General features: G+C 47.2%; 1 protein-coding gene across 1 annotated transcript; it reads left to right on the top strand.

Moving 5' to 3' along the window:
- Positions 1-8,976: 8,976 nt before the first annotated feature.
- Positions 8,977-15,352, top strand: LOC135818502 (protein 60A-like). The gene is made up of 2 exons (XM_065331888.1): positions 8,977-10,453; positions 13,799-15,352. Exons 1-2 carry the CDS (start codon positions 9,892-9,894, stop codon positions 14,707-14,709), a joined length of 1,473 nt encoding a protein of 490 aa, XP_065187960.1. The 5' UTR covers positions 8,977-9,891; the 3' UTR covers positions 14,710-15,352.
- The last annotated feature ends 3,861 nt before the right edge of the window (positions 15,353-19,213 follow it).

Here is a 19,213-nt window from a genome sequence, read left to right as displayed (position 1 = left end):
ACACTGCATTCCTGTCTTGTTCGCCATCATTGCAATTCCAGCTTGAATCCAGGTCCTCTAATATTAGACAGATACACATGATGTCATGTGCTCAGGACTGGGTTAGACCCTGAGCCGGAAATAGGACACCCACATGTCAGTTAGTTCTCAGCTAACAAGGTCTGCTGACCTCCTTAGAGATCTCTGCATCAGTGCAGCAGGGTGCCATGCCGCCGGTCAACAGAGAAGATATTCTTCCATTGTAAGCAGTATAGTGTTACCCTCATTGACTAGAGGAACTTGATGAGAGCTGGAATGCATTGGGTTGGTTTACTTTTATCCGCAATTGCAGGGTGCTCCAAAGACCGGGTACGGGGTACGGTTTCGCGCCCGGGAAGACTACATAACACATACTGTAATGATAGCATCCTTCACATAGCCAGGTGTGTTTGAAAAGAGGCTGACCAGCACCCGCTTCCTTCCTAGTTCCTACATGGTTCACTGTATGTCTTCACTTTACTTAGTACCTCAGCATGACTTGTTTCTCGTTTCTAGTTGGTAAAACAAATCAGCGCCCAGGAAGGTTGTGTCTTTGTCAGTTGAGTGTGATGATGATGTGAACGGCAGTGCATTATCGATAGCACCAACAACCATTGTAAACACGATTTGCCCTGCGTGGTTTAGTCTTGACTGTATAGAATATTCTTTCACACTTTATTAGTGAGGTTTTGCATTCCGAAATTCGGCAAAAAGATTCGGCACGCGGGAGCGAGCTCGAAAATGCACACGAAGATTCGGCATGTTTGTTCGGAAAAAGCTCACTTTGCCGAAAATATTTTTCGGATGAATTTTCCTGTAGAAGAGCGCTAGCGCGTGATTTATTCAAAGAGGTTTCTTATCTCGGCATCGCTTCGCAGGCGTCTTGGGCGCATCAGCATCGCCAGCTACTTCTGATTGCTCTTCTCCACTGTCTGTCTACTCTCTATCGCCTGGAGTGTCCTCACCGTCATCTGTGTGGCTGAAAAGACTATGGCGATACGCATAAAATTTGACTTGGCCATGGAGTTGGTTTTTCTGAGGCGACTGAGGAGGCAGGTTTGGCCCTGGAGTCTTTGGGCGATCAAAGTTCGTTGGAATCAGCAAGAAAAGGAGCACGGGACAGGACGTTGCTGATGCTGGGGCTCACGAAATGAAAACACATCATTTTCGACTTGCAAAACAAACGTTGGTGCGAAAATTCGACATTTTGATGTTCGACAAATGACCGAAGAACGCCGAACCGAAATAATTCGGAATGCAAAACCTCACTACGGAGGATTAGCAAGACGAAATTCGCGTTCGCGTTCGCTCTCCAAAGAAAGTCGAACTCAGTGACGGAATTCGCGTTACGAGAAGGATTAGCAAACAGAATTCGCACATGCATGACGTTGACACGACGTAGGCAGTACAGCGTGGTAAATTTATGACTGCCCTGACACGAATCCACGATTCGTGTTCCGACTACTTTTCCGAAAGAAAAATGCGAAAGTTCGCAATCCAGTTCGCGAACTGAAAAAATGTTTGCGAACGCGAACGCGAATTTCGTCTTGCTAATCCTCCGTACTATTGATAGACCTGATTCTTATAATTTCAGATTATAGTGGTAATGGTCTTACCTCCCTGTTCTTTTCCTGCATCTTGGTTTACAAGCTGTGTGCATGCAGTATCGGGATCTCCACTCCCCAGTGCAAGCTAAGCAGTAGCCGCGACCGTAGGCCGTGACTGTATGCCTTGAAGTTGAACCCGTCTCAATCCGCTGTCACTCCCCCGCCGCGAAGCCGCGCTCGGCCACCGTCCGCAGAACAATCGCTGCCTAGGGATTGTCTCGCTAATGCACACCGCGACGCGACATGTTTTCGTAGCATTTGATCGAGGAGTTATTTTGGCAAAATGTAGATCATGACTGTAGACCACTGGACTCCGTAGCTCGAAATCTGCATCGAATATCTAAGCTGCAAGTCCGACTGTTCGACAAATAATAATTATTCAATGCATGCAATGAGTTTGAGGAATGAGGGCCTCAGATCGATTACAAGACAGTCAGTAGTTAGTTGTAGGTGCATGCATGCCAACAGTGTGAAATTCGAAAGGTTCACTGGATTGAAATGTGTGAACTTTGAACCTTGAAGGTGGTACATGGTAGATCTACATGTACGTAGGCGTGTGCCAACAATTTTACCTGAGCGCAGGCGCTAGTACAACTACAAGGCACTGAAGCAGTTACGTACATGACTGTCGACTGCACAGTGACGGTGTAGACCTGCGGTAGAGTTTTCATCAGTAGAGATAGAAGTACCTGCTAAGTGCTACGATGTCGATGGGGCTGTAGAACTACGTGTAGATCTACATGATTGTACTGAGAACCAGGCAGTTTGTATGACTCCCTGCTGAAAACATTGCAATGGTGCCAATTACGCAATGTGCATGGCCCGACGAGCTGCGAGGTGACCTTGTCACACATGCACTCTATCAGCCTATGCGACGTTTGTTCCGGACCACATTTCGGAAGGCAATGCATGATGGTACTGAACTATATCACTCGCGCGGCAGCTGGACGAGGAGGAGAATGGCTGTTCTCACACCGCTAGACAGCCATAACAGATGGGATGGACACCTGCGTAGTGCCTAGTCGTAATGGGGTGATAACGAGTTTCAGGGGGACAGCAGCAACACAATCATGCACACATTTGGTCACATGGAGCGCAAACGGATGGCTTTTTGGTGGACACCGGCATCGGTCTGCGAGGTGGTGCGGGTTTACGTTTGATGATGGGAACACCTTGAATTGGCTTGGTATCGTCCTCATTCATCGCTGGGTTTGCTCCCCGCTGTGGCATTAGCGTTCCATGAATATGCGATGACTAGGATGAGTTGAGTGAATAAATGGATGCACCACCACAATGTACAGTATGTTTTAAGTTTTAACCCACCAACCTCTGGTAGTTATCTCGTGGTCCTGTGAGTGTCAGTCATAATACCACAAATATAATACCAGTCCTGCACATGTAGGTGAGCGTGAAACGTTCTGAAGGCGTCTAATCAACCCGACGATCCGATTTCTCGTGCGGGGCCACGCGAGATAGCATGCTACAATGTACAGTGGTGCTACCTCTCACCAGGAGTAATAGGCTTAGGACATGACTGATAACTCTTGCTATCACTTGTCAAGCCTTCCGAGCACCCTGAACACTTCAAGTGAAGTATTCAGTATTCACTGTCCACATTATAATGAATATACTGCAAGCTAGACCTCTCAGACCGGAGAAAAGGACCATCTGCCAGCTGAAGCAGCATCTGGAATTTGCAGTACAGCGTGGTACTGCTTGCACTGCATGGACAGAGATCATGGACACTTGATTACAACCATTCACACTGTTATTATTCTACGACTGCCTGTATTAGCGGCACAATCTTCCTCAAGCCTCCTTTACGGGCAAAATAAGCACAATGGATGGAATACGATACTGTATTAGCTCGCTTATACCGGTGCAAATAGACAGTTTCATAATGCTGTCCATTCACAAGCCACGCATTCTGGTGGGGCGAGCAGGGCAGGGGAGACCGCACAACGATCTAGAAAGTCAGTATGCTGTATTGTAGTGTAACTGGCAGATATGCAGATGACAAGGATTCAAATTAAAACTGCACTTGCTACATTCCGGGCTGGTGGTCCTTCTCACAAAACACAATCTCTGGCTAGACCTCCTACGTCCCTGACACCTGAGTCCTGACCCTGAGACTCTGGCCAAAGTCGAGAGTTGTCCTGGTGACATCTACTGCTTTCTACAGCAGATGCTGCGATGCGAGCGGCGACATGTTGAATAGAGCGATGTCCTCGAAACCCATTTCCGGAACAGCGAGATAAGCTAGGAATGATGAACCTTTAGTCTGTGGTGACACGATTAGCCCCTCGGGCTACTAGTATTAGCGTAGGAATGACTTCTGTATGTTCGTCAGTTGTCACACACGGTGACTCATTACCACTTCGACTGTTCCAAAGTTTACTCCACAAAATGGAGCCCACAGCGCAGCGCGTGTGAACCCGGCTGACCTACATGTACATGGCATTGTACTCTGTGGCCTGGGCTTTGCACTGTGTTGTGGGCAGGCAAATGCAATGGTTCCTTGCGTCCACCGTGATTATCCCGTGATATAATAAATTATTGCAATCAGCATCATCGAAAGGAGTTGGGAGAAAAATATGATGTCTTTTGATATTATGAGAAATCAGCAAAAGCTTGATGAACAGGTCCCGTTAGTTGAAAGTATCTTTCTAATATGTGCGTCTGCAACCACAAATGCATGTATGGCAGATAGTTGAGCATCATCAGCGCATGGGTGGACGTGCCCTTCTTGATGCCCCGGGGATTCCACGGCGCAGCACCGTGTTGGAATGCACAGCTACAAGAATGATTACTATAATCAATATGTCTGTATTAGAGAAAGAAAATGTTGAGCGGTCTTTGCTGGGATGACAGCTACACCATAGCTCAGTGGTTAGAGCATCGCTTGCCTCGAGCGAAGGTTCGAGGTTCGAGTTCTGATGGTGACAGCCAGTTTTCCCGTTTGCATCTTTCCCCCAAACCAATGAATACTAGTATGCAATACTGTGTAACTCAACGCAAAGTTGTTACAATCGAGATTTCTGGCCTTTCCTTTCCACCCACCATGTCAGCGACCACGGTGGTGCCGGTGCGGTGAGCCTTCAAAATGTGGGTACAACAATGGACAAAGAACTCAACGGATTGATTCAAATCAGGGCTTGTTGTACATGTACTACTGAACTGACTATGATTACTCCTCTCGCTATTATTATCACACCTCTCTCCACTTAGATATACCAGCGCTGCCTCCTATTCCATTATCGTTGTCTGATGATTGGTTCAGCCATGAAACTCGGAGTCACAACGGAATAAATTTGCCAAGGTTTTCATTGTGTGCCTTTGTGAACTGACTATAATAATTATTATAACTATAATTGCACATTGTAATACTGTGTAACTACTGACTATCACCATATCAACACAGTGTGTCAAGACATATCCTGCTCTACATCATGGTACATGCAGGAGCCGCCCTACTATCTTCACTGCTGCAATGCCAATGAGCTGCGTTCCAAAGGTGGGCCTGTCCCATCCAATCGGTCAGCGAACCCACCGGATTGTCTACGGGAACTGACTCATGCAGCAAATATCCGATTGGGGTACAGTATTCCATTCTGCTCTTTGGTACATGGTGCGACCAACAGTCCATGGACTTGATGAAGGCATCACCCTAGCCTAGGGTTATGACTAGGGAGTAGTACAATACCCCCGGCCCGGTATTGTACAACTCCCTGGTTATGACTGTACGTTTGGTACATGGTCCCATGGAGCATACCGGTATGCATTGATTTGGCTAGTGAGGCTGTGAATAATGTTGGAGCGGCGTTAATATTAGGCCACTGGCTATGCAACTCTGTTGTTGTTTGCTGTGTTGTACGGGCGCCGGGCGGAGCACAAAAACTGTACTTTTGCTTAGTTTTGGTACATGGAACACATGCATTGCTTTGGCTAGGGAGGCTGTGAATAACGTCAGAGCGACGTTGTCGATATCGACAAATGGTGGACAGGCAGTACACATCCGCGGCTCTTATCCGGTTATCTACAATGTGACATCCTCGCGGTGGCTTTTGAACTGTTACCTCTACTTCTCCTGCTGAGCCGCCCGGCCGCACCGTGAGCGTTGGTACGAAAAAAGAACTACTATTGTATATGCAGCTGGCCAAGCTTCACACTCACATCTACACGAAAGCAGGCAGTGGAGCAGCATTGTACTATGCTACGCAAGTGCTGCTCTAATAAGGGTGTATGCAAATACAGTCAGACCTCGCTTATCCGGTCCTCTTTTATCCGGATCCCTCGCCATCTGGAAGAAAATCGCTGGTTACCGATTTACAGCATATGTCATGCATACATACAGTATGTGTGTTCGATTATCCGGTTCCCTCGACTATCCGGATATATTTGTGGAAAGCGGATGTGTGCGGTTATGCGAGGTCTGACTGTACTTTGGTTTTCCGGAACAACCTTTTGCCGATATTCCCGACAGAGGAAGTGGAGGTTTTAAACGCCACAGTGACATACAGATACGCGCCCCCGAAACACAGCTTATAACACCGGCGCTCAGCAACAGCTAGTACCTTATCAAATCACCATACTGTACCTGTATGGACACTGAGTCAGTCCCCTTCTGACACAAGTAATAATAATTATTATTAGTTTTCCCACTCTGGAGTGTGTTGGACACCCCCGGATAGTAGACTGGGGAACAATGAGTGGCCAAAGTGTGGAGTCTTTGCATTTTGAGAAACACCGAGTCAATGTTTACGTAACGTCGTTAACATGACTATGTTTCAATCTCATCTATCCCGTTGTTTCTGTGCTCGCAAGGAAAAGTAAATAAAATAGAACAAACTACAGTGTTGCGCCTGTTGTCCGGAGATTGCATCATTGTTTGTTCGTTCGTTCGTTCGTGTGTTTGTGTGCTAATGATTCAGCTTCGCATATTCAACAGGAACTGAGCCCAGTAACAGAAAGTCGAATATGGGAGGAAAAGAAGCAAAGGAGGACAGGGGAGGCAGGAGTTTTAGAAAGTATTCTGTCATTGCCTGATCATGTTTCTGTCCTGAGTAAGGTGCACACTGACCGTGTACAGTTAGCACACCGCTATCACGGAGTAGGAGGCCCTGCAGTAGGGCAGTAGTGCAGTAGAACTTTACTGAAAAATCCATGATTATGCGGAAAGACGAGTAGAAGAATCCAAAGTCAACGCATGCTTACAGGGAATTATTAGTAGTCCCTGCTAGACTAAACAGATCCTCTAATAACCGAAGAGGCACAATATCTGATTATTCACCAGTATAATATGTGCTAATGCTCGATCGTACTACGACATCGACATAGTCATTGCTTGCCACTGGCGATTGTGGTTCTCACAAGGAGATGGTCATGACTCATGGGCTTGTGATCTGGGGACGGAATGTTTCCTGATTCTGTGTGGCCGCCCCCTGGCACGCTCAGGTGTGAAACTGAGCCCATATGGAGAAGAGTGCTCGCTGCTGCGAGCACATTTACCGCTGAATTACGTGCTGTAGAGTGTAGTGCTATTGTGCTCACTACTTTATATACACGTAGATGTACAGTGATTGATAACAGCTCAATGATAATTTACAAGTATGAGATACCGTGTGCTACGTAGGTCTATGTCATGGCAACTTGTGTGCAGCCTACAGGGCAGGCCAAGCGACTGCATCGCCTTTGACGACATCCATCAACCAAGCTCCTCATCTGAAATGGTCATGACCCATGACATGAGGCAAAGACGTCGCCCTTTAAAGAGTGAATTCCCACGATGAAGAATCTTTGCAGTGTAGTACATACAGCACCAATACATGTATCCAAAAGTTTGTCCTCCAGTCTACACCCTGCCATTTGCTTTTAGGATGGTTACAACCAACTTGTAAGTGGAAGGCCTTGAGTTGTTTTGACACGCACGCTAGCCACAGGCCTTGCATTTCTGCGCCAGGGGCTCAAGTTGATGCTGAGAGCTCCGGTGGTCGTGCCCAACCGCGAGATCTCCAATGTGATTCGAGCTAGCTGCATGCCGCAGAGTCTGGCCAACGAATCTCTTGCATCGAGACACAATGATACTGTTTTCATGTCATAGTGATCGCTGACAAAGGCCTGGAGCTGGGACTATGCAAATAAGAGCCGTGGTTACGTATTAGTTAATGTTATACGCACTCCGATTCCAGTCAATAATAGAAATTGGGTAGTGCAGGGTGTAGTATTGTACTGGTGTCTGGCGATGTAGTGTTATGTGAGGAGTGTGGCGTGCTGTGGCTAATGAACCACTGCCACTGGGCCATGGGGTAGGGGGTTGACCTCGACGTCCATGTCCAAGGAAGCCAGGTGTTCAGGCCATCACAAGATCACTCTTCGCTCAACAATGGGAAGTGCTAGCCGCACTAATCCTCATCGGGCCCACTGCTCTAGAAGCGATCAAACACAACTTAGACATCATAACTTGACTCTAAGCAGCGATGCGTTGTGATTACCGTCTCGCACGGGCTCTGGTATGTAACCTGTTTGGCGGGAGAGTGTGCATCGCTGCACTCACTGTGCAGTACAATGTATTGCATGTATCTGGAAGTACTTCGACCACGGTTACGGACTACGGTATTATCCCTACGTAGCACGATTCCTACTTTAGTACAGTGGGTTCCTTCAGATATCGATTCGTTTAGTATATTAATTGCACCTCTTCGCGTCTGAAGCATGTGAGTGTGAAAGCCATGGCCGGACACTTCGCTTCTTGAAACGATCTAGGATTTTCTCTCACTTAGGACACGCACCAGGGGACAAGTACAAATCAACTTAACGCTCGTTCTTGCCGGAACTGCCAGGACATGGCCTTTTCGGTCACGTTTTGCTTTCCGCTTTCCAGATCACCCAGCGTATGAGATGATGCCAGTGAGGCGAGCAAAACAAAACCCGCCTTCCCCCAAAGTGGGTTAGTTCTCAGCTAGCTAGCTGACGTCTCACACTACTACCACTAGTGACACGAAGAGTACATTACGTACTCTTGGTGTCACGAACACCACAGCTAGGCGACAGGGTTTCAGATGCCTGCCTATCACATACTGGAAGGATGATAACATGTGCTTTTATGGCCAAGACGACCTCCTTTCGCATATGGCTAACGACTCCGGGCACCTCCCCAGATGTTTCGTAGCGAGAGCGGACAACAGATGGTGGCTCGTGACTGGCGGAGACCAAGATCAGCAATCGATGGTCACGTGAGACCCTAGGATCAAACATCGCGACCCCGACATAACCATATTTCATAAGGCATAACGGCATAAGGCATACAACTATGTTGCCAACAGTTACATAGTGACATTGGTCGCATTGATCGGATTTAGCTGCAGAGGTGCGCCACATATTTTACCCGGTATTTCAGTTTCTCTACAGCATCTCATCGGTCTATTTTCCCTGGCGGTGTCGGTCGAATAGCTTACAGCTACGTTCAGTAATAGATACACGAGCGCAGGCTTCTGAACTTTCTCAGTTTCCTCCTTTCCTGGAGCATCATTGTGCTCTGACTGCATATTCAAGTCCTACAACTGACTGTTACTTCAGCCCTGTGTGTAATGGCCGATCTTTCGCGCTACCACAGTTGCGAATTTCACTTGGACGGCGGCCTCGCCCGCACTAACAGTGTTGCGACTTCAATGTATTTATACTAACCACTACCGGCAAATACTCAGAGTCTTATTACGAGATTAAAGACGCTGTGACGTCACCTCCGGAAAACGCCGTATTGCCCGTGCCGTTGAGATCTGAGAGTGCCTCGCCGAGTGGGAGTGCATTTGCCTAGATCTGGTGCTGCGCGGTTTGCACAAGCTAGGTGGACGCAGAGCTCCAGGTACGAGGCGTTGGCTGCGGCCCGACTGGTTCTGAGCGGCACGGAAAGCAACAACTTAGTTTGTGCCGAGTGCGGTAGTGCGTGTGGTGACCGGTGTTTTGCTTGCAGTGTTCGCGCACACCTCGACGGCTTGAACTTGGTGGTGGCCACAGTGGAGATGATACTGGAATTCCGCGAACACTCACGATTCGGAATTGCTATAAACCACTCCGGGCAGACGACCTTTGCCTTCGTTTGAGCGTTGGTGATCTACTTCTTGGATTCTTAGTTCTGTCGTGATGCGTCCGACTCGAGAAAGACTCCTCACCAATTGTGAAGTGCAGCACGTTTTTGTTATCCAACAACACTTGATAAGCGCCCGAGGCACTTGTGGGGGTGAACAGTTACTATCTCTTGTGCGAAGATATGAGTATTCTGAGTATTCACGATCCCATCTCCACGCTATCACCTCGCTCCCGCAGGACGTGGACAGATGGTGCCTGTCGAGCCTTATCAGGAGAGCGACGGAGAGGTGTGAACGATGACAGTGTAACATCGAAAGTGTCACCCAGGGTGGTGGGTGTTACACGCGCCGGTCCTGTCGGCTGGACGCTGCACTGCCTGGTCGCCATCTTGATGTGCGGTATGATGAAGGTGTTACCCTTGGGTACGCCTGCTGAGGCATCTGCCGCCTGGCACCAGTCCAACCGAGCCTCCGGGACATCAACAACAAGCTCCCGCTCGAATTATGAATATGAGGAGGGCCTGTCGAAAGCCTATGACGAACTGCCCAGGACCGGACAGCACGCCATGTTCCCAGAAGTGGAGGAAGATCGCCGATCCGCCATTGTTCCCCCCGAGGAGCTGAGCTACATGAAGGACATTTACAGTCAAAGAAATGAGCAACTGCATGCGGCCAGGATGGTGAGCGGCGAGGGGAAATGCCAAAGTCCCTCTTCGACAGTTGTACATTCCTACCCGTACAGAGGTAAGGCAGAGAAAGATCAGGCACACTGTTCATACTAGTAGTACAATGTAGTTGAAGAAAGACAGCTGGACATTGACTTCACACCACTCCAAATCAATGTCTCTGTCAGGCGCTTGGAAACTGCTCAACTGGACTTGGTAACACGGTTTGGAGTGGTGTTACAAAGTGTCGCACGCTGAAACCATGTCTGCGACGAAGTCTTGATTGGTCTAATGCGAGCTGTGTTGCCAGAGGATAGTCAAAACTATTAATTCTAATCTGAACACGGCCATTGCGCACGCGAATACAAATTACAATGTCAGGGGGACCTTACTCACGAGGAATTGCGAAGTAAAACCTCATATCCTTTGCGCGAGCATGGTGAAACGAAAGCTTATAATGAATGCAAACCGTACAGTAGTACAAACGTTCCTCGGATCGGAGTCACCTATCCGTAGCACCAAGAGTACATAACCGTACTCTTGGTAGCACACATGTTTCCTAGGAGCCCTACTGCATGCCAGTCCACTTAGAGCCGATGGGACTGAGTTTGTAACCCGATCTCATGGGGGAGTAGCAAGCATGGCAGTCTATTTAGACTACTGGTGTAGATCCACTGACAAGGAGTCCTCAGTGAGACCAGGATGGATGGGAAAGACCTATCTGTCACGCCATGATTCGAAGTTTCCAAGTGTTGTCCGCCAAACCCTAACAGCCTAATGATGTATCTCCAAAGAAAATCCAAACTTACAAGTATGACGTTGACAAAAGTGATAGGAATCTACCGTATTGACTATTGTCTCTGGAGACTCCAAAAGATGTTAATACAAACAGGGCCCTGAGGAGCCCAAGGATATACTTCGAAGTAGTCGAGAAACCTCACAAGTTCAACATTCACTCGAACAAAAATAGAAAACGCCGTGTACTAAAGCAATCAGCCCTGTCGAAAGCCCCTCGAATTCCAAAGCCAAGGCCCAAAACTAAAGTCAACACAGTTGCTTCTACATGTACCGGTACATGTACTTCCATAGTACTGTAGCACACCTTCATGCGACCTAGTGTTCCGATGATGTGAATCATGCGCTGCAAGATCTTATGCCACTGGTCGGGGGTGCTGATAGAAAACAGAATATCACCAGAGAGTCGTACAGGACTTGCACGATCCACTCACTGCATGGTATCCACATCCAATATTGGTCTACCTTACCAATCCGGGAACAGTATACTTCGAAGAAGGAGCATTGGAGATGCGACCTTGTCCATGAGCCACGAGCGACTCGAGTGCACGCAGGCCTGGGCTGCGTATTCTAAAGGCAAAGGAAAGGTAGGAATCTCTGAGGGTTAGAGTGGTACGAGTACATGTATATGTACTGGCTATATAGAACTCACTATAGCCTTGAATAACCAGTACCCTGGAAAGAATGTCTCGCCGAGTGATGGGCACGATAAACCCAGTGATTAAGCGAACGCTGAAAAACAGAAGAAGGAAGAGTCGATCTTTGACAACCCTGCTTTCTCTTCTTCATCACAGTGAGAAGGAGAGAGGCCGAAGGATACTTGGTAGGCTGTGACGTCATGCATGGGAAAACTGGGTACAGTACCATGTACTAGTATGTTCGTGTAGCATGGCGGTAGTCAGGGAATAGTGAAGTACCAGTACGGCAGTAGTACAGTGTACCGAATACTCCCTAGCACTAGTACTTCCCTAGCACTAGTGTTTTTGCCCCTAGCCTAGGTGCCGGAGGGGAGGGGGGCAGCTAGGGGTCATGTTCTTCTCGTGAACTCGCCCCTAAAACCAAATCGTGAGAGCTAGGCGTGCTGCAAGAGGATTTCCTCAAGAGCCTGCCATAAAGACCACGTGGACGAGCATTGTACGATACAGTAAAAACTGTACCATCCATCTAGAACACAAGTTTCATTCAGAAAGCTTGAAAAGCAGTGACGTTTGGTATACCTACGCAGTGATACATGCAGCATGGGGGACAGAAGACGGGACACAACTTAGACAAGCTGAAGGGCTGGGATAAAATGAAGCAGTAGGGCCCAGTGACCTGATCAAAGAGTAAGGTACTGTAGATAAGATACCGGTACGCGGAAAGGGCGAGGACCCGGTATGGCAGAAAGAACCTCTCGCATGGAAGCCAAGTCAGGACAGTAGATAACTAGAGAGTGGTTTCACATCCCTGTCACGAGGCTAAAACATTTATTTTTTGTAGAAAGTGATTACGGCATGTGGGCAGTTGAACAAGCATGCCGACATCATTTGACCCATGCTATCATAGAGTGCAGGGGCGGAGTTGGAGCCGATATGTCTACCCTGTATGGTAATGAGATAAATGTGCAACAGCTATAATATGCCATGTCACGTGGACTCCCATGATCAGAACCATTAGATCATGTTCTGTGGCGCTAATCGACTCCTCGATCCTCGCCAAACCTATCATTCCATGTCTTCCACCTGCAGCATGCAAGTAGCAGTGTTTATTGTGATTCCTTGTCGGCCCTAACTATTAAAGTGGGTTTAATTAACGGCTTACAGTCCTAGCCTCCATTGGATCATTCTTCACACAGGAGCGTATACTAATAGGTTCGTATAGGTTGCTGGACGCTCAGCCCTTACACCATCGTTCATTGCCAGCGAAGTGAATACTGTAGTAGTCATACTGGCCGAAGTTAAAAAAATCCCCTCAGCATAAACTAGTATCAAGAGTATTTATACATGTTTAGTTTACTCTTGCTACTATTTTGACCGTCTACGACTTAAAAAAACACATCTATCGCTACATGTATTGAGACTCATCTGGCGTTCAAGTTCGAACTTGAATCCTGGAGCCATGGTTAGTAAACATATTAGGTTTTCAAGAGTTCCAACAGAGCAGACACAAGTGGCTGTTTACGTTGCGCTGAGAATCCATGAAGAGAACGCCTACACAATACATGTACAGACACCGGGCTGAGTTCCTTTTGACAACCTCTGCAACATTTAAAAATTAATAGTGTATTGCGTTTCAGAGGGACTTGAGAGTGAAGAACATGTTGCTCCTCTGAGACTTACCATCCCGGATCCTAGAGAGTCGCCGGACTCCCTGAATCATTTCCAAACTGTGGAATTAGATTAGGGCACATGTAATGATACTTCCAAGGCAAAATTAGGAGCTCTGTGCCCAAGAGTGAAGTTATAGTAACCCAGGGCATTTTCTATCCCCGTGTTCCTATGCATGTAGCTGAAGATTTACGAGAAGGTGTGGGGTTCTCAGGGATATTCTTTGACTCCTGTAGGTTCGTCAATTCTGGTTGGTTCATAACGCATTAGTGCGATCATTTTCTTCTCTTTCCTGGTCGCTTCTCTTCCCATCTCCATTGTAGGACTTCAGGACCGCCACCTGCATTTCAGAGTTCACAGGACCGCCGACAGTGAGGACCTCTGTCACGCAGCGCTGCGCATCCACCTGGTCTCCTCGGGAAACCTCCAGTCCACAGCTGGATACCTGCGGAGACTGAGAGGCAGTTTGCTAATCAGGTTGGACATATTCGCTCTCCGACCCTACAGCAATGCCACCATGCTAATCACCTCGCAAACAAGAACCCTTCCGTCCATCGACTCCAGTGGCTGGTTCAGTCTGGACGTCATGGACGCACTGAGCATGCACAGTCGGCACTCAAAGGGCGACTTCAACCTGTTCCTCATGCCCTACGTGCAGATGTACAGTAGTGGTGCAAGGGTGAGGATAACGACGGGTCGTCGCCATGACAATCACCCCCAGCTAGTGGCGTACAACTACGTGGATCCGGATGCGGAAGATGAGGAGTTTCTGGCGGCTTTGCAGAGGGTTCGGGAGTTACAAGACAGTGCAGAGCAGGGTACGGAGCAGCAACATCAAGAACAGGAAGCGAGCAAGGAGAACAGTCTGTACGCCCGTCGGAGAAAACGAGCCTTCTTCTTTCACACTCAGCACTGCAAAGTGCATCGGAGGATCGTCCCCATGAGTGCAATTGGATTTCCGCATGCCATTATTCCCAGTCAGTTCCCAATGACCTATTGCCAGGGCTCCTGTCACCATCCTGTCGTCCACCCTATCGAGTCCAGTGTACACGGACGAGTCATGGCATTGCTCAACGTGATGGGCAGCAAACGCCAGCGACCTCGGGCTCCACAGCCTTGCTGCGCACCCAGAGGCTTGCTAGCCGGACTGGACATTATCTACTTCTGGCCGTATGGTGGCTTCACCATACGTTACCATGCCAACATGATAGCGACGGCATGCGGCTGCGATTGAGGCAATTTGAGCAAGCAACGGATTCCCCTATCAGTTTGTTCAAGAGCACATAACCTATGGGAGTTTTTTTAAGCAACGGATTCAATTGCCAGTTTGTTCAAAAGTACAATGTACCTAACGCCTGAGAGTTGTGTACTCCTGGTTGAAACATGCAGTGCGAGTGTTGAATTCATTGAGTACTTGTTATTACGGTAAGGTATAACCTTGGTAACACTGATTTGAGAAACAATATAGCCTTGAAAAGATACAAACCTGCTACTTGACATAACTAAGCTACTATCAAGAGTAAATGTCAGGAATTTTGCGTACTTTTATTTCTATCTGCTGTCATATCGTGGATAAAATAGTTTTTGAGTACATGTAGGTGGGGAAAACTTCCATGTTATCCTCCGTCCATTGTCATCAGTCCCACATTATTAATGGTGATGCACCCGGTGTCTGTTTTACCCAGTACAGTACCACGAATCATAACGATATTCTAATTGAGGAATGCAATAGCTATTGTAAGTGAAAAACGTGCTTGACTTGAGCACATGGACGATTTATCCTTACCACCCTTTTCTATAACCTTTATATGGCCGGTGGTGCTCCCGTCGTTCTTTATCGTCATCTAAAGCATCAAAGTAACAAACTTCTAACATTATCAGCATCTTCGAGTATTGCCTTCGAGCTGTGATTGACCAATACAAAGCACTCGTGCTAAAACAAGGTTTCTGTCGGAATACAAGTTACGAGAGTAGTTTAGTTATGGAGCGACACCTGTGCTGACAACTACAAGTCGCATAATGACCCGTGGAGAGGCGTGATTGAAAAAAGAACATCTGTCGCATGCTAATAGCCTAATATGGCAATTACTTCAACTCACTCTCTAGCCATTTGCTAAGCTTTACAGTGCACATGCACCACTAAGATCGGGAGCGTCCTTGGAGACTGACAGGGTCACGGATAGCAACGCCAAGAGTCCATAACGCTATGTACTCTTGGTGATAGCCAGCCATGGTATACATGCCATGGTAGGGTGAAAGTGAAATCTTGATTGACCGAGAGGTCAACGACACAGTCATGTTGGCGTGATTATGATTCCTGTGCACATGTGATCAGTAGTTTCTGATAAGAAATCAACCAATGGCCTTAATGTTATGGGATGTGGATCTACGCCTCGTGCACACGTTCGCCTCAAGTCCATGTATTCCCCCAGATAGGCGTTAGCCTTTGGGTAATCCTGAAACGAGAGAGCTTGGGAAGCTCAGGGCCCTACGCTATGCTTTGTTTCCTAGCTCATCGTGCATGTTGTTAGAACTGGTGGAAATGTTTTTTTTCTTTGATTAGCTACAACATTGTATTGCAAAAACGTTTCAATGAGTTACTGAAGTAACGTCTTCTGCATAGCTACGGGACTGGCGCTGACTCTGACGATCACGGGCGTTCTGGAGTCGACGCGATGTCTGTCCTGACGGTTCCTGGGACCGGCGCTGACTCTGCCGATCACGGGCGTTCTGGAAATCCTGAAACGAGAGAGCTTGGGAAGCTCAGGGCCCTACGCTATGCTTTGTTTCCTAGCTCATCGTGCATGTTGTTAGAACTGGTGGAAATGTTCTTTTCCTCTGATTAGCTACAACATTGTATTGCAAAAACCGTTTTCAATGAGTTACTGAAGTAACGTCTTCTGCATAGCTACGAGACTGGCGCTGACTCTGACGATCACGGGCGTTCTGGAGTCGACGCGATGTCTGTCCTGACGTTTCCTGGGACCGGCGCTGACTCTCCCGATCACGGGCGTTCTGGAGTTGTTGTTGTTGTTGTTGTTTATTTTACTTCGCAGATTCTAACGGAGTCGACGGGATGTCTGTCCTGACGTGTCCTGGGACCGGCGCTGACTCTGCCGATCACGGGCGTTCAGGAGTCGACGGGATCTCTCTTCCGACGTTTCCTCTGACCGGCGCTCGCTCGACCGTTCACGCTTATTTTGGAGACGACGGAATCTCTCTTCCAAAGTATGTTTTTGCTGACGCATCCTATCACCTATTCGGCAACTAACGTCCATTCTAATTGCATTTCCTCCTCGTCTCCCTATTTCTTTCCAGAAAATCAGGGAGTCGTATACATAATACTGAAGTACGACGAATACGGTACGGGACAGATACGGGAGCCAGCAAATATTGTGGCCAGCTGTGTTTGATGGTGCGGTAAGGTACGTGACAGCTGTACAGATACGGGATAGCGCCAGACGGAGGTCCGTCCGCTACAAACAAACAAAATAAATACCGTATATTCTCTATTATAAGCAGGGAGTAGTACAATACCGGTATTGTACTACTCCCTGATTATAAGCGCCGTGCCATAGTTATATTTTTTCAACACCCCTCTACCCCGTGCTTATAATGGAGACCGTGCTACCAATACATCCATACAGAGCAAGAAGAAATACATGCTAGATATTATGCATGCAGCATTGATTTCCACCAAGACCGTGCTACTACTGTGCTAGTAATAGAGACTGTGCTTATAAATGTTTCGAAAGGTGCTCACAGTGTGCTAGTACAGTCGTCCCTCTCTAATCCGGCACCTTTTGCAACGGCATTTTCTGCTGGATAAACAAGGGTGCTGGATTATCAAATCCTGTCCTCCAACCCGGCCGACCTACTAACATACATGTTTGTGTTGTACGTCAAAAACGCAGTGATTTTCCGTGTCAATCCAAGTACTTTGTGGAATACATGTCTATACAGTGCATAGGATATTCCCAAGTGTATGTTACATGTAGAATGCTCCCTGATAAGTAGTTCATGCACTGACCAAACTGACATAGCTGTGCTCCGTTAGGGTGTGCGATGTACAACTGCTGGATTAGAAAACCAAATAATGTACAGTTTGAGCGATTTGTTGCAGAAAATCGCTGCTGGAGGCGGAATTCAAGTGCCGGATTAAAGCGTAGAAAATGAACTGAAAAATCCGTTTTGCCAGAAAGTGTGCTGGTTTGCAAGGGTGCTGGATAAACAAATGCCGGATTAGAGAGGGACGACTGTATTAGAGACTGTGCTTGTAATAGAGAATATACATGTACGGTAAACACCAAATTAAAGCTGTGTGGACCCTGGCTAGCGCCAGATGTTACTAAAGTAACGTCTTGTGCATAGCTACGGGAATTAAAGCTGTGTGGACCCTGGCTAGCGCCAGACATTACTGAAGTAACCTCTTCTGCATAGCTACGAGAATAAAGATAATAATTATTATTATGATTGTACATGTATCTCAGTGACCTCGAAGCGTCCGTTGAACTATCGCTACAACGAACCCGAGTCCTCTTTCGGACAGACATCAATGCCACTGTAGGAATTAGGTGAGCAAATGTAAGACATGTACATGTATAACTTGCAAGAGTATAATACTCTTGGTGCTGTATAAGGAATACCGGCACTACTTTGTAGTCATTTCGAGATGGATGAGGTCACTGAGGTCTGAGTATCGATGAGGGTTAGCCGTAACTTAGCCCCCAGAATTGGCGGATTATGCCGGCATAATATTTGGCATAATCTTGGGATTTCGTCCAAAAATTATGCTCCGGCATAATATACGGATTCCAACGTGTAAGGTCGGCATAATCTTTCGGTTTTAGACAAAAAAATTATGCTTAGGGCATGGCCGTGTGTGTATGCGTGGTTTCTCAATCCTCTATGTACAGCGTGAATACATAGTGGAGCGGAGCATAATTCAGCATATTTGTTGGCATAATTGTGGCATAATCAAAAGCATAATTTGACGATTGGCCGAGCATAATCCGCCAATGGCTAATGAGGGTACTATTAATTCAAGGGGGGGGGGGGGGGCGTTCGAATTTTCTTCGTCAACTGTTCGAACAAATTTTTAAAAGAGATCAGTTCGAGTGTCCCAATACGGCAATAGAACGGTTTCTATCGTTTTAGAGTTTTTCAGTGGAATTGTCATGGCGATAATGACGTCCGATCAGATCGACCATCTCGACGTACATGATATGTAGCTACATGTATTCCAAACTCTTCGGAACTAATCCACCTCTCCCATCGGATGAGGTTGTGGAGTTCCGTTTTTCTGAAGAGGCCAATAAGCCACCTCTTCAGAAAAACGAAACTCCTCGAAAGGTCAAAGAGTGACAATTCGAACGCACCCTGAAGGTGAAGGTAACCAATACTACATGATGTGTGTATTAGTACATAACTCAATCTGCGGACAGAACTGTTTCGACCTTTGTGTACTCATCAGCGCAGCACAGAGAAGATGAGGCCGAACAGTAGTACAGTTTGTTAACTGTACTACTGTACAGTAATATGTCAGTAGTCAACTCTGACAGTAGCACCAGGAGGTGTTACAAGCCTCCTGGTTTCAATGATCTCCACAATCATACTAGTACTAGTAGTGAAGACGGTGCGTATCTCTACTCTCTCCTCACGATGAGGGTACAGTTTGTATACTAATTTTATAGGGGCATAATGTCATGGACATGTACAATACCAAAGTACATAACGGG

This window comes from Sycon ciliatum, chromosome 5 (genome assembly GCF_964019385.1).
Source record: "Sycon ciliatum chromosome 5, ocSycCili1.1, whole genome shotgun sequence".
NCBI classification, from domain to species: domain Eukaryota; kingdom Metazoa; phylum Porifera; class Calcarea; order Leucosolenida; family Sycettidae; genus Sycon; species Sycon ciliatum.
Note: the sequence above shows the minus strand (reverse complement) of the source record. Positions and strands in the feature narration are given on the sequence as shown.

What these genes read in the sequence shown, in the direction of transcription:
- LOC135818502 (XM_065331888.1), top strand. Translation starts at nt 9,892, where the DNA reads ATGAGTATTCTGAGTATTCACGATCCCATCTCCACGCTATCACCTCGC. An exon ending in ACATTCCTACCCGTACAGAG is followed by an intron (nt 10,454 to 13,798) that starts GTAAGGCAGAGA and finishes TCTCCATTGTAG; the next exon opens with GACTTCAGGACCGCCACCTG.